Source organism: Protopterus annectens, chromosome 15.part0 (assembly GCF_019279795.1).
Source record: "Protopterus annectens isolate FY-2018-M chromosome 15.part0, PAN1.0, whole genome shotgun sequence".
Lineage (NCBI taxonomy): Eukaryota > Metazoa > Chordata > Ceratodontiformes > Protopteridae > Protopterus > Protopterus annectens.
The window spans coordinates 527,383,778-527,400,161 of record NC_056749.1 but is presented as its reverse complement, the minus strand read 5'-3'; the positions used below and the strand labels follow the sequence as shown (position 1 = coordinate 527,400,161).

The 16,384-nt window shown below is 41.4% G+C and overlaps 1 protein-coding gene across 1 annotated transcript in view; it reads left to right on the top strand.

Moving 5' to 3' along the window:
• MCTS1 (MCTS1 re-initiation and release factor) overlaps positions 1 to 14,631 on the top strand; it is a 403,683-nt gene extending 389,052 nt beyond the window's left edge. The window contains exon 6 of the mRNA XM_044057335.1: positions 14,294 to 14,631. Within this exon, the coding sequence (XP_043913270.1) occupies positions 14,294 to 14,375 (82 nt within the window). The 3' untranslated portion in view covers positions 14,376 to 14,631. The remainder of the gene's footprint in view (positions 1 to 14,293) is intronic.
• Positions 14,632 to 16,384: the final 1,753 nt, after the last annotated feature.

The following is a 16,384-nucleotide window of genomic DNA, read 5'->3' as shown; positions in this document are numbered from 1 at the left end:
TAAACAGAGGCTACAAATTCCATTTTCACACCCTTCCAAAAATGAGAGGCATGTCAAACCTGCCACACAATCAAAGGGCAGAGGCACAAAAGCAAATTACAGATCTCATAAACATGAAAGCTATTCAGGAGGTACCTACGCACGAACAAGGTCAAGGTTTTTATTCCAGGCTATTTCTGGTACCAAGGAAGGGAAAAGATTGGAGACCTATTTTGGACTTAAACATCCTAAACACATTTCTACTCGTACCAAAATTCAAGATGCCCACTCTACAGCAACTTCTTTCCATGCTGGGCAAGGAGTCTTGGCTGGTAACATTGGACCTCATGGAGGCATACCTGCATGTCCCAATCAGACAAAATTGCAGAAGGTACCTCAGATTTCTTGCAGGTTCAACTCATTATCAATTCTCTGCATTGCCCTTTGGCTTGTCTACTGCGCCCAGAGTATTCACGAAATGCCTGGCATCAGTAATTGCCTACTGCAGACTTCAAGGGATACAAATATACCCCTATTTGGACGACTGCCTGATCCAAGCAGACAGCAAGCACATTCTTCTGAAACATCTGGCTTATGTAATAATGTTGTTGAACTCTCTGGGATACACAGTCAACAAAAAGAAATCAAGGCTAATACCCTCTCGGAAGATAATTTTCCTGGGTGCCAATTTGGACACAAACACCCAGATGGCCTACCTCACGCCAGAGAAGCAGTGGCAACTAATTCAATACTTCAGAACCCTAGCAAATTGCACCAGGCTGACTGCAAGGAAAATCCTGCAGGCTCTGGGATTCATGGCATCTAGCATCTTACTAATCCCATGTGCAAAGCTGCATATGAGGAAACTACAATGGTACCTGAAAAACATATGGTCTCAACACAGCCACAGTTTGGAAACAATAATACCACTAATTCCATGTCTGCAAAAGGAATTTCTGTGGTGGGCTCAAGCATGTCAAACAAACACAGGTCTTCCATTCAGCAAGCCTCAAGCAAATCAAGTCATCACAACCGACGCCTCGGACTACGCCTGGGGGGCGCACATGACAGATCGGTGCATTCAGGGCAAATGGTCACAAAAAGAAAAGCACCTTCACATCAATCAAAAGGAAATGCTAGCAGTAATAAATGCTATTATAGCTTTCAAGGACCTTCTACAACCAGGTCAGCTATTGATAAGAACGGACAACACCACAGTTATGTGGTACATAAACAAACAGGGAGGGACACATTCTTACCCCCTATGCAGACTGGCCATGTCACTTTGGAACATGGCCATGGACTTACAAATGGAACTACAAGCACAGTACTTGCCAGGCAAGGAAAACACGCTGGCAGGCAACCTAAGCAGGAATATGACAGATCCACACGAATGGAAATTGCATCCAAAAGTTTTTACAGAAATAATCCAAGAATGGGGAAGGCCAGACATAGATCTCTTTGCCTCCCACAAAAATCATCAATTGACAAAATTCTGCTCAAGGATTTTCCATCCAAAGGCCTGGATAGTGGACGCTCTCTCTTTCAGTTGGACATCAATGACAGTTTATGCCTTCCCACCTCTTCCTCTGCTGCCCAAAGTTCTATTGAAAACCAAAGCAGACAGACCAAAGATGATTCTCATTGCTCCGGACTGGCCAAGGCAACACTGGTACCCACTCCTGAGGAGCCTGATGCATTCCCCACCATGGACCCTGCCTCTAATGCCTCTTCTTCTGACTCAGCACAGCTTCAAAACTCTTCACAGCCAGCTAAAAACACTCAATGTAGCCGCATGGAAGATTCCTTAGCATCACAACAGGCCCTACTCTCCAAGGAGGTGCAGGATGTCATTTTGGAGGCCAGAAGGCCATCAACTAGAAAAGCTTACTCTGCAAAATGGAAACTGTTTTGTGTCTGGAATGAGAAAAAGGGCCAGGATCCTGGAAAACTGAATTTACCTCAAATACTACAATATTTGGCTGAGCTGCTAAGCAGTGGACTTTCATTCTCCTCCATCAAAATCCATGCCTCAGCCATTTCTGCAGAATACAACACTGATCCACCTTTATTCTCTCACCCTCTCTTAAGACAGTTCCTCAGAGGGGCTAAGAATTTAAGACCTCCAAGGAAACAACCAATACCTGCTTGGGATCTTAATTTCATTCTGGAAAAACTGACCTTGCCTCCCTTTGAGCCAGCTGCCTCATCAGATTTGCAATATTTGTCCTGGAAAACAGCTTTCCTTCTGGCTATCGCCTCAGCTCGTAGAGTTTCAGAACTACAGGCTCTCATGGCTGTCCAGCCTTTTATCATATTCCATCAGGACAGAGTTTCCTTACGAACCAACCCATCCTTTATGCCTAAAGTGGTATCCAGGGTAGCTTTAAATCAGGCCATACATTTACCTGCTTTTTATCCTAATCCTCAAAACAAAGGGGAGAGATTACTACATTCCTTGGACATCCACAGACAACTGCATTATTATTTGGACAGAACAAAGCCTTTCAGAAAATCAGAACAGCTCTTTGTGTCCTATGCGGTAGGAGCTCAAAGAAAGCCAATTTCCAAACAGACAATCTCAAAATGGATAGCACACTGCATACGCTTTTGCTATTCCTTTCATGGCAAAACTGTACCTACAGGCATTAGAACTCATTCCACCAGGGCCACAGCCACCTCTGCAGCCTTCCTCAGAGGAGTTCCTACCAAGGATATTTTGGAAGCAGCCACTTGGAGTTCTGTGCATACCTTCTCCAAGCACTACAACCTACCATTATACTCCAAATCTAGAGCAGGCTTTGCCACTGCAGTCTTGCAGGGCATTTTGGCTCCTAGTTCCACCTAGTGCCTACCACCCCTTTCTTAGCTTTGGGATTCTACCCATCTGTTATGACTGCAGCTGTATGCACGATGAACATAGTACAGTTTTGTACCTACCATAAATGTAGATGTTAGAGTGCTAATACAGCTGCAGTCCAGGTTTCCCTCCCTCCTTCCCGTCTTGGGACAGGCCTATAGGCTAACACATCCTCATACAACCTTATTGGGGTATTCATTTATGATGTATTTGCTTGCGACTACTGTATTTTGATTATATTGCACTGCATTATTACACACATTTATGTATTGCCTTCCTTCTGGGGGCACCTGACATCTGGGGCAAGAAAAACTGAAGAAAATGGCGTCGGCTGGTTCCTTTATACCCCTGTCGCACTGACGTCAGGGAAGAAGCGATGACAACCGACGCCGGACCTAGACTTTGGAATTCGGCCGACCGAGGACCCGCCTGACGGCAGGAGAACCCATCTGTTATGACTGCAGCTGTATTAGCACTCGAACGTCTACATTTATGGTAGGTACAAAACTGTACTTTTTCTATCATTGTCCTACAAAAGTAAGAAAACTGTATGTTATGTGGTGAGCTTCAAGAATGTAACCACAGTGTACCCTACTGGAAACGAACAGAGTTAACTTGCAAAACTCTAAGAAAATAAGTTGGCAAGTAAAGATTTTTAAGATTGTGTTTACCACAGCTAGAAGACATAATGTCTCCAGCTAGAAATTCTGTTGTCTGTAAACAAAAATTATTGCAGGTTTCAAAGGTAAAAGTGTGTGACTGTTTTACGACTTCCAGTTCCAGGCAAGTTTCTAAGAGAGGAGTGTCAGATGTTCTTCGTGTGTCACTGTTGCAGTCATTACATTATGGTAATCTGCTGGCAGGTTGCCCTCAGTCGGCCTGAATAACAAAGTCTTGGGTCCTGCGTCGGTTGCTGTCTCCTCTTCTATGATGTCAGGTCGTCAGGGGTATAAAACATGCAGCCGACACCATTTTAATCAGTCTTTCTTGCCGCGCGGTGCCCGAAGCAGAAGCAGTTCGCAAGTGCTGGTTGGCCGACTCCTGAAATTTTCATTTTCGAGTTTCAGAACCGAAGTCTTCAAACTAAAGCTAAGTACCCCGTTGGGGAAACTTTTTCTTACTCCTTACCAATGTCAGTAAAAGTTAATAATTGCATTACTTGTGGGAAGCAAATAACTCGTAAGGATTTTCATTTGTACTGTATTCCTTGCCTAGGCCCTGATCACAACGTGCCTTGCTGTCGGTTTTGTGCTAAATTTAACCAACGCACTATTAAGCGTCTGTATATTTTTGCTTCTAAATATTTTGGTTCAAGATTTAACTACCCTGAAATGTCGTCGGTTAGCAATCCGACTACCGGAATTCACAAAAAACACAATGAAAAAGACAGTGACAGAATGTCAAGGTCCAAAACCCATGACGAAGCTTCTCCTATGCCAGTCGCCAGTTCGCCGGTGCTCAGTGAGGCGCTTTCGCAGCCCCTGATATCCGCTACTTTTGAGTCGCAGGAGAGTCCCATTCGGAGTCTGGTATGCCGCGAGATTTGCAAAGTATTGAACCCACGGATGTCTCTTCCTTAGATGGGTCTGGAGCCGCTGAGCAGGCACTGGCTTCTGAGGATGTTTTCAGGCCTCAACATTTTTATATTAAACTGACGCAATCAACAAAAACAAGGTCAAAAACAACTTCTGTGTCTAAAATAAACGACGGATGAGCCACATGCTCAGGCCGCTATGGCTAAACACAAATGATCAAAATGGCTGAGGATTTAATTACCTTGATCAGGGGTTCCCAACCCCCCCCCCCCCCCCCACTAAGAGGCCTAGGCAAGGCACTGATTATGAATCTTCAGATCAGGTTTCCATTTTCTTCTGATTCCTCCTCTGATCAGGAATTTTCTATTCCACCGTATGAGGATTCTGATGCAGAGGAATCCATCCCATCTGCATCTCCTCCTGAGGATTACTCTTTTGGACAGACCTTGCATACTTTAAGGGAACATTTTCACTGGGAGAGTCAGGATTTCTCTGAATCAGAAAAGAGGCTTAGGGATTTCCTTCTTCTTCAGCATAGACCTTTGGCAATACCTCCTGTATTAGACATTGTTGATGATGTGTTCTCGGAATCAAGCATGGCTTCTGATTCCCTGCCTCCGGCTCCTAGTAAGCTAGACAGATATTACAGGGTTCCTGACTCCCACAAATTTCTTTTCAAAAATCCTGCTACTGATCCTGAGACTATTTCTCAGGGTCCCAAGGGTGTCAAGGCTTCTACAGCCAAAAATCCTACCCCTTCTGATTGAGATTCCAGGGCGCTGGATAGATGGGGTAAGAAGGTTTATACGTCTGCAACCTTGGCAATCAGGGCTTTAAACTGCCAATTTCATATGCTTAAATATCAACAGCATGTTATGGGCTTACTGAAACAGAAAATGATGTTGATTTCTGATTGTGTGGAAAATAGTTACAGGATTTATTGCATTCAGCAGAACAGGTTGGAAAGCATTCTTTGCAATGTGGTTTTGATTCCTTGGAGGCCTCTTGCAGGACCGACGTAACTGGATCTGTAATAAGAAGACATGCCTTGATCAAGGAGCAAAATCTGCCTGATCATGTTAAAGCTAAATTGTTGGATGCCCCTTTACAGCATGATAGTCTGTTTGGTAATAAGGCAGAAGAGGTTTTAAAGAAAATGGAAGACAAAGCTAAATCTATGCAAACTGTAAAAGATTTCTTGCAAGTGCAGCGACCCAGGTTCAGTAGGCACTGGCCTACTAAGAATTGGTCCTTTCCTTTTTTCTACTGAGCCACTTAGGGCAAACCTAGGCACTCAAACGGCTCCAGATATCAATCACAGGGATCTTACAGGTCAAAGCAATGGGGTGCCTCCACCTCCAAATCTGGAGGTAACAAAGCACAACCCTACAGTAAGCAGTCTCAATGACTTTCCTCTACCATCTCCATGCACTTATCTTTTGGCAGCCCCCTTGGGGGGAAAACTAGCACTTCATGCTCAAAATTGGCAGTTAATTACCCAGGACAAGTGGGTATTTAAACATAGTATCCCAGGGGTACAGATTTCATTTCCATAATTTGCCAATTCCAAACGGATGGCCAGGTCTGCCACAAAACCAGTGGGAAGAGGCCCAGGAACAAGTCATGTCCCTCATGGATATGGGGGGCTGTTCAGCCGGTACCAGAAAAGGAAAAAGGACAAGGATTTTATTCAAGACTTTTCCTGGTACCCATAAAAGACAACTCATGGCGTCCAATACTGGACTTATCGATTCTGAACACATTCCTGGACGTTCCAAAATTCAAAATGCTGACTTTACAACAGCTACTGCCTATGCTAGACAAGAATGCCTAGTTAGTAACTCTAGACTTAAAAGAGGCATACCTGCATATCCCAATAAGGGAATCTTGCAGAAGATACCTCCGCTTCAAAGCGGGTTTTTTGCATTACCAATTCTCTGCACTGTCCTTTGGCTTATCTACTGTGCCCAGGGTCTTTACAAAGTGTCTGGCACCAGTAATTGCATTCTGCAGACAAAGAAGCATTCAGATTTATCCTTATCTGGACGATTTTCTCATTCAGGCAGAGGACAAGAACACTCTTCTTCATCTGGCATTTGTAAAAAGGCTTCTAGCATGCGTAAGGTACACCATAACTGAAAAGAAATCACAACTGGTACCCTGTCAAATAATTACATTCCTGGATGCAAGCTTGAATACAACTGCCCAGATGGCTTACCTCACACCAGACAAAAATATGCAGTTGACAACATACTTCAAACAAATGGCAACAAAAACCCAGTTATCTGCAAGACAAATTCTGCAGGCTTTGGGGTTCATGGCATCTTGCATTGTACTAATTCCATATGCGAGACTGCATATGAGGAAACTTCAATGGTACCTAAAAAGTTTGAGTCAGCATGGTCACAGCCTGGAAACAATGATTCCTCTCATTCCCTGCCTACAACAGGAGTTTCTTTGGCGGGCAGAGACATGTCACCAAAACAAGGGACTGTCATTCACTCTACCCCCTGCCACCCAAACCCTAACTACAGACTCATCAAACTATGCTTGGGGGGGCCTACCTGGCAGGGAGATACATTCAGGGCAAATGGAGCCCAAACCAAATGCATCTACGTATCAACCAGAAAGAAATGCTAGCTGTTCAGAATGCTCTGACAGCCTTCAAGGACTTACTTCATCCAGGACTTACTTCATCCAGGACAACTACTGATAAAGACAGACAACACCACAGTTATGTGGTACATAGACAGGGGGGGGTACCCATTCCTACTCCCTTTGCAGACTAGCCATGGCCTTGTGGAACACGGTCTTGACTTACCAAATACACCTTCAAGCTCAATTCCTGCCAGGAAAACAAAATACTCTGGCAGACGACTTAAGCAGAAATCTTATGGACCCGCACGAATGGAAACTGGATCCACAAATCTTCAGCATGTTAACACAGAAATGGGGAAGCCCAGACATAGATCTATTTGTCTCCCCCCAAAACTATCAGTTGGACATATTCTGCACAAGAACTCATCACAAAAAAGCATGGAAAGTGGATGCTCTATCCTTCAGCTGGAAAAATCTATCAATCTATGCCTTTTCCCCCTCTGCGTGTACTCTCCAAGGTCTTACTAAAAGACAGGAAAAAACAAAAATGATTCTAATTGCTCCGGATTGGCCTTGCCAACACTGGTACCCGCTTCTAAGGAATATATTACACCTTCCTCTGTGGTACTTGCCTCAAACACCTCATCTATCGTCCCAGCAGAACTATCAAATTCTGCACACTCAGCTCCAAACTCTGAATCTTGCAGCATGGCTAATCAACTAATTATTCAAACCACATCTGTCAGTAAATCTGTGTTGGATGTCATTTTGGAAGCCAGAAGGCCTAGTACTAGAAAATCTTATGCTGATAAATGGAAGAGATTCTGTGCTTGGAACCAAGCACAAGGAATGGACACAGCAAAGCCTAGTATTCCTCAGATTTTACAATACTTAACTGAGATGCTTGACAAGGGCCTATCTTTTTCTTCAATAAAAATCCATGCCTCTGCCATCTCGGCTCATTACAACACAGAGCCTCCCCTGTTTTCTCATCCACTGCTACAACAGTATCTCAGAGGGGCCAAAAATGTAAGGCCTCCCAGGAGAGTGCCAGCTCCTTCATGGGACCTCAATTTTGTGCTGGAAAAACTCACCTTGCCTTTTTTGAACCGGCAGCTACTGCAGATATAAAATTTCTTTCCTGGAAGACAGCTTTTCTTTTGGCAGTCACTTCAGCTAGAAGGGTTTCAGAACTACAGGCTCTTATGGCAGTGGAGCCTTTCATTATTTTTTACCCGGACAGGGTGGCCCTCAGGACCAATCCTTTTATGCCTAAGGTGGTATCCAGTGTGGCTCTTAATCAGACCATTCACCTGCCAACTTTTTTCCCAAATCTGTAGAACAAGGGTGAGCGGATTCTGCATTCATTGGATGCACACAGACAACTAAGATTCTACATAAACAGGACAAAATCTCTAAGAAAGTCTGAGCAACTACTGGTAGCATTTGCTGCGGGATCAGAGGAGAAGGCTATAATCAAAGCAGACTATTTTTAAATGGATAAGCCATTGCATTCGTTTCTGCCACTTGCACCATGGTAAACCTGTGCCCAAGGGGATCCGATCCCATTCCACCAGGGCTTCCTCTACTTCAGCAGCTTTTCTCAGAGGGGTCCCTACCAGAGACATTCTAGAAACTGCTACTTGGAGCTCTGTTCACACATTCACAAAGCATGATCATTTACCTCTCTTCTCTAAATCCAGGGCAGGCTTTGCCACTGCAGTCCTGCAGGGCCTTATAGCTGCTCCTAAGGCTGTTTAGTTCCATCCTCCCATTCATAGCTTTGGGATTCTATCCAAATGTAATGACTGCAACAGTGAAGCACGAAGAACATAGAGTTGTGTACACTTACCATAAATGTAGATGTTCGAGTGTATTCACTGTTGCAGTCCAGGTTACCCACCCGCCAGCCCCCTTTCTATACCTTTTCTTTCCTTCACTATACTCAAAAGCCTTTGTGGTGTATTTGCTTTTAGTTGAAGGTAAATTTTATGTTCCTAAGGTGCATTTGTATATTCACGGTTTATATATATATATTTTTGCTCCCCATTTTGGGGGATACCTGACATCTGGGGCAAGAAAAACTGATTAAAATGGCATCGGCTGCATGTTTTATACCCCTGACGACCTGATGTCATGGAAGAGGAGACGGCAACCGACGCAGGACCCAAGACTTTGTTATTCAGGCCGACTGAGGGCAACTTGCCAGCAGATTACCCTAATGTAATGTAATGACTGCAACAGTGAATACACTCTAACATCTACATTTATGGTAAATGCACACAACTGTACTCTTCTATGAGATAAGTATTTTTGACACAGAGATGCTAACTTTTAAGGATCTGTTTAGCCTGGGAACTAGAGGCAGGTGTCAAATAGTGATGTCATCTAGCTAAGTCAACAGTAATGTGTATTATTAATTTAAGGACCATCTCATACAGAAAGACAGGGAATTTTGTATTTGTCTCTGTACCTAGAAACAGCCTTGCTAATAGCAAGTACTAGATTACAGTATCTCTCTTAGAGATAGATAGGAATATATAGTAAGATTAGTCTAGATGTTTTCTGTGTTTGTGAGACTGTCCTGCAATGTTTTAAAGTATTTCCTGTGATTCTGAACTCTGTTGTCACTGTATTGAGTTATTGAGTGTTGTTTTTGCTTTATTATTTATTATTAAATATATTTAAACCTTTTAATGGTGGCTGATTTGTTTAGAGATATTTAAGCCCTTAGGGTACTTGCATATGTTTTTGGGGACACTGTACAGGCCACTCTTGAATAGCCTTAAACGTCTGGTCACACTTCCCATTTGGTTAACAGTATCATTACACAGTAGAATTGGTCACCTTTTGGGAAGGGCCTTATAGTAGCTGATAAGTAAGAGCTGTTTGGTGGCAGTGATTTCTACCGTATAGTCTGGGCAGAAGGGGGCATAGCTAGTAAACCTGTGCCAGCCTTCCCCAGTAGTGTATGTGTGTTTGTATATAAATCAAATCTCAGTGTGTGTGTGTGTGTGTGTGTGTGTGTGTGTTAGCCATTTAGGCAGGGACACAAAGCACTGGTTGGACAGAGAGGATGCTGGAGGTTTTGGCTTGACCACTCGGCTGAGATCTTAACCCTATATCTGTGCCAGTGGAGGAGTCTTATTGGGGATTTGTTAAGAGAGAGAGAAACCAGCCCCAGACTGACTGTGTGCTCTTAAGGGAAATTGTACTCTTCATCCTGCCAATGTGCATGTTCCTCACTGGTGTTAGTGGTGAGAATCGAGGCTCCTTGATTACTGGGCCAGTGCAGTGGTGTCACACTGGGGTTCTCTACTAGTAGAGAGGAAGCGCTGAAGGTATTTCTAGAAAACTCATCAGGATGAGAAGGTTTGTGAGAAGCAAAACAATTTGAAATCAAAGCAGAGAAACCTAGAGGAAGGAATAAATGGAGATTATCAGTGAGTTTCATTTGAATCAAAGATATAGTAAAAATGGGAATGGGACTGTCCCCGCTGTTCAGAAATCAAGAAATAAAAGACAGTCTAAGATTAATACAGGAGGCAAAAGACAGCAGTGACAATCTACATGTATTGTGTCTGGAAGACCTTTGGGCAGCAGCGACTGTGTGTTTCAGATACATGTATTGTGAGCTGCATTGGTGAGTAAAGAAGTAGCTTATGCCTGTGAATGGGACTAGGTAATTATAAAGACACAGGCATACAACACAAATTGAAATGTTTTTTAGCTCACTGCTAGAGCACTGACAGTGTTTGAGTGCAGGAGTGAGAGTAGTCTTGAAATGAGGTGGTTAAAAGAAGAGATTCTTTTTCCTTGGTGTTTTAACCTGGAAATTCAGTCGTACTTTGTAAGGGGCTGTGGATACAAGATAGATACAAGATAGTAGTTATGATGGGTGATAGTGTTTGAACAGAAAGAGACTACAGGATAGCAAAGTATTTTTAATGCATCGTCCATTAGATGGACTTTATTTGACAAGAGGAGTGTAGCTGAGGGAATGAGTAATGTACTTTTGATAAAGCAAAGGACCTGCAAAAGAGTTTTATATCCAAAAACTGAAACAGTAACTTAGTAGTACAATCTTGGGGAATTTAACTGTGTGAAAAAAATAGTGGTATGGGGAGATAGCTAATGAACATGATTTTTTTTTTTTTTTTTTGTGGGGGATTGTTCCTGATTATTTATTTATTTATATGCCTTCTCAGAAAGTTGTAGTGCAGATGCAAGCTGTCAGTCTTATGACTTGGAAAATTTTGTGGGGGGAAAAGGATACTTCTTTTAAGTGGAATGCAGAGTCCCCTTTTTCCTTTGTTCCTTCTAAGTGTAAGGAGTATGTAAAGGAAGGGGGGTGGGAGTGTTGCCCTGTGTTTATCAGTATGTCTTATTATGAAGAGGGCATTAACCATGAATGTTTTGTGACTCTGGGTGAATGCTCTTCATGAGGAAATAAGTGTCTGGTATATTGCTGTCTGTGGGGATGTCCTTCATTAGACTAAGTGTTAACAGGTATTGTTTTGTATATTTCTTTAGAGACAACCTTGGGGATTTGATTTTGCTGAGAAAGTGTGAAGGTTGTATGATCAAAGTGAAATGTGGGTGGGTGGGAGTTATTGCTGTCCAAAAGCAAAATATGCCGCTGCAGCAGTATTGGCAGATATATGGAACAAGAGGTTGACATCAAAGCGGTCAGTGGGTCTCTGACTTCGGAAGAGAATATTTATAGTTTGTATATAGTTAATAATATTAGTGTCTGTGTGGGGAGGGTTCTGTATGTGTTTTTTTTTTTTTTTTTTTTGCAATAGGTCTTCTACAACATGTGCAGCATGTGAAAGTTCAGTAAAGATGCAAACTTGTGATGAGTGGGTTAGGGGGAAAAAGATGTGCTGAAAATGTTTTTTTACTTTTAATTGCGTCTGTCCATGAGAATTGTGAGTCCCTATTAGGGAACACTACTAAGCCATTGTATATAATCACGTTGTTTTTATAATTGTTTGCTAATTTCTGTGTAATATATGTACGTTTGTTTATGTGGAGCTTTTTTCAACAGGCCTCTGCTGAAAATGGACATTATCCAGTTGGACTATCCCGGTAAACAAATGTAAAATAAAATAAATAAATAAGCTCTTCGTAAGAGAACTAGGTTATGGGTAGTTTGAGAGGTGAGTATTCCCTTGCCAAGAGGAAGGAATTTGGAAAAATGTGTAACCCATAGCAATGCACATAATAAAGACAGTGAGAAATTTGTACTGGTGAAGTCATGAGAAGGTGAAGTTAAACTAGCCAGGCAAGATGAAATACAAACTGAATTACCAATCATTTAAAACAGAAAAGGGTTTTCATCTCTTTCAGGATGATGAATATTAATATGGTGGTTATGTAGGAGATGCATTTAGGGAGGTAGCAGTATTCTAAGTTGGCCAGCGCAAGCTTTAAGATTGGAGCAGCGCCTCCTCGTTTCCTAATGGAAGATGGAGGGGGTACTTGTACTGTGTAACAAGAGATGTAGATTTCAGATGCAAGAGCCATTGGTAGAGGATAAAGGGCATTTTGTTGTGGGTCACATGGATATGTGGTTATAGAAGACTTGACCATAGGGGCATTACAGATACCACCAAATAAAGCATAAGGTGTATCAGGAATTTGTTGGTGTAGATGATGACCTTTTAGGAAGGGATATGGGTACTTGAGAGAGAAACTAGACTATATTGACGAGGAGAAAAATGCAGATGGAGGTCTTCAGATGCAGATAAAGATAGAGGAGGAAGATTTAGCAAGACACTCAAGATTTTCATGTTTATTTGCTTTCCTGTTAGAGAAGGGATGGGTAGAGAAATTTATAATAGAGAGGCAGTTGCAGACGATGCATGAGATGACAGGAGGAGTCTGGGATAGTTGCAAGAGGAAGGTAAGATAAAGTTTAGTTGAACATGTTATGAAGCAGGGGAGGCAAGAAGGGAGATGGACAAGTTGCAGTACAAACACAGTCTAATCAAAGAGAAAGAAGACAGACTTTGTGAGCAGAAGTTTGAAACTACAGGGGTTAATAGATGAATTGAACTAGAGAGAGCAGGTGTACTGTTGTATTTCCCAGCAGGCTGTAAGAGTGCTAGCAGTTAGGCTGAGACAAAAGAAGGTTGAGAGGATGTTTAAGGAAAGGGATGGCATAGGGAGTTTGACACTGGTCAAAAAGGGTTAGAAAAATTCATGAGATAATATAATTGCTATTTATATTCTCAGGGGAAAGGCCAGGCAGCCAGAAACAGCACATAATCCATTTCCTGACCCTATGTTTCCTGAGATTTGTGGAGGAAGAAATGATTAGTTCAATGAAACCAGTCACTGTGTAGGAGTTGAAAAGTTAAATAGCTAAAATCCAGGTGGGTAAATTGCTTGGAGCAGATGGTATTCCATTTGCCTGTTAACCAAGTGAGGTTAGTATTACATTAGAGAGAGATGAGCCTTCAGATTCTTGGAAGGAGTTAACTGTTATATGAGAAGTGGGGAAGGACCAATGTTTTCTGTTCTCCTTCAGACCCATTTCTGTAGTTAGCTATGATTATAAGCCTTTTGTGTTTATAAAGGGAAGTTGGAAGTCAAGCACAATACCAACATTAGTCCATGGAGACCAGTGTGGTTCCTAGGAGGCCAGAGATCAGCAGCATTAGAACATTGATAATAATACAGGATCTTCAGCTGAAGTGGTTACCAGTTGTGATTCTTAGTCTAGGTACTAAAGTGCTAAAACCATATTTGATAGTCTGCTGGAATTGTTTGAGTTTTTAAAAGTGGGGGGTTCTGGATGATTTTGTGCATCTGATTCAGTCTGTTTATGGAGAGGGTGACTACGGTTTGTGTGAAAATTAAAGTAGCCCTCAAAGGACTTCTCACTGTTCACAGTAACTAGGTAAGGCTGCTTCTGTTTCCACTTCTTTTTTGCCATGTACCTAAAGACTGTAGAAGCAGCAGCAGTTAGAAATCATGGATTTAAGGTTATGGCTAGGGAAGTGCACAAAGAAAAATAGTGCTATTTATGAATGACATTTTCACTATATTGTCAAATTTCTGTTTTCACTGTATTATCAAATTTTCTCTTAGTCTTCTATTTTTTCTCTTCTTTCCCTCATATTATGGCGTATTAAATAAAGCTACTAGATTTTACTTTAACTTTTTCAGAATGTCAGTCTAGGCTTTAGTGAGTTGACACCAAAACTTAAACATTTCATCAAAAGTTGTACTTTATTCCCAGTTGTACTTATTTACTTAATAACAACATTGCATTTTTTTCTTTTATTAACAACATTGCATTTTTCTCTTTCAGTGAGAAGGTTAACAAAGGAATTGGCATTGAAAATATTCATTATCTAAATGATGGACTCTGGCACATGAAGACATACAAGTGAATGAACCACCATGTAGAACTACTTTACAGGACTTTGGACCACTTGTGGTTAGAACTAGCAGATACCACAGGAGCACACCAGTTATTTATCATGGTTGCTTCTTTTTTTACATCGTGAGACCGATGAGTAAAAATGTTTCAAATGTAGAGTAAATAAATTATTGCAATTTGATTAATTTGTTGCTGTAGCTACATATCACTTCTCCGTGTTTACAGTAAGACTACAATAAATTGTACTTACAGTGCATGTTATTTTACTTTGACTGTGGATTTATTTGCATTTTGAAATTTCAGAGATAAATATGGGAGGCTAGGACAAATGGTATAACTCTGAGAAAGAAGGCAAATGAGTTAAGACGTAGGCTTGGGTTTAAGAGACTGCCGGCTTTCAAAAAGTAGTACTTGATTTGCTAATCATCCAGCATTTATTAAAATACTTAAATGCTTTGCAGAAATAAAGTGTACATGTAAATACAATCAGATAAAACAAGTGGCAAATTGAAGCCCAGTTAATCAGTTATAAGTTTAGTGAGTGAGAAGCACAGCAGCTGTATTCAGCAAAATGGAACAACAGTGAATTTTATTCACCCAAAGTTGTTGCTTAATGTATTTTTAAGTCTGGCCTTGCATTACATTATAATATTGTTTTCTGTCCCAACCCCACTCCCAAAGAAACCTTTTCTAGAAAAACTGTCAACAGCTTTGCAAATGAACATTAAGATGGACGTTATGTTTTTTAATTGCTCAGTCTAAAATTGAATGTGTATTATTTGCTTTGTCATAACTATATTTGGATTCTTCCTGTCCTATACTAGTAAACATTTATTTTTTTATTTTGGGGAAATTGCAGCTAGGTATGTCATGAGTAATCAGTTTGTTCCATCCACTTTCGTAGTTTAGCAAAGCAACACCAGTAGAATCATGAAAGAACTATAATAAAACACTTTTTTTTTACTAAATGTGGAAAGAGCAGATAAACCTTTAGAGCAAGCACATGAATGTTTGAGTTTGTATTTGTAAAAAAAGTGCGTTGTGTGATATATCATTGAGGACCTTCCTTGATGGGTCCTATGATTAAGGTCGTCCTTTGTACCAGCCAGAATATTGCATCATTTTCCGAACACCCCTTCCAGAAGGGTGGCCACACAGTTGTGATACATGCCATTATGTCATTTGTCAACTGCTTGAGTATTCCACATCTTCCAGGTCTAACATGATCTTGTCCAGCTTCTTCAACATCATTAGTTGGACCACAGGTATTAGTCTGCTCAGCAGTGGAAACTTTCACAGGTTTGAACTCCCCTCTTTTACCTGTAATAACTGCACTACTCTTTAATTTTTCATATGTCTACTGCTGCTGTCGAGTTTGCACAGAGAAATGGTCAAAGCTATTGTTGTTATACTGTTATCCTTGCAAGGACTTTGACTACCTTTCACTATTTTGAATGTATGGAGCTGGTTTTGCAGTCATTTTTCAATCTGTATCATCTTACTAGTCAGATTTTGCATTTTTCCCTATTTTCTGATAAATTTATATTGAGAGTTTTCCTCCCTGTCAACTCATGGCCTGCCACTGCTGACTTGCAGCTTTCTCAGTTGTTGTGATGCAAGTATTTGTATATTGGGTGCTTTGATTGTTTGCTGTAGTTGTTGCAGTTTTTGGTGTTTTGTGTGTGTGTGGTGTGTGTGTAAGTGGGGGGGGGGGGGGTGCTCTTGCTTGCTTATTATGGCGGAACCAGAAAACCATAAATCCTGCGAACACAGAATTCTACTCCATGATGGACTTGTTCTGCATTATATGTTTAAGTGCTGAATGTTGAAACCAGTAGTGCTGTACGTAAGATGTGCGGATATGTGTTGGCCAATAGAGGAAAGCTATATTAAAAAAGTTGTTACCAGGAGGTAGTTCTTCCCCTGGTTAGTATCCTAGGAAGAAGGAACTTCGAGGCAGGTTGGAGTTCTCAAAACTGAAATGAGTTATAAAGGAAGGGAGGAGCCTGATAAATCTCA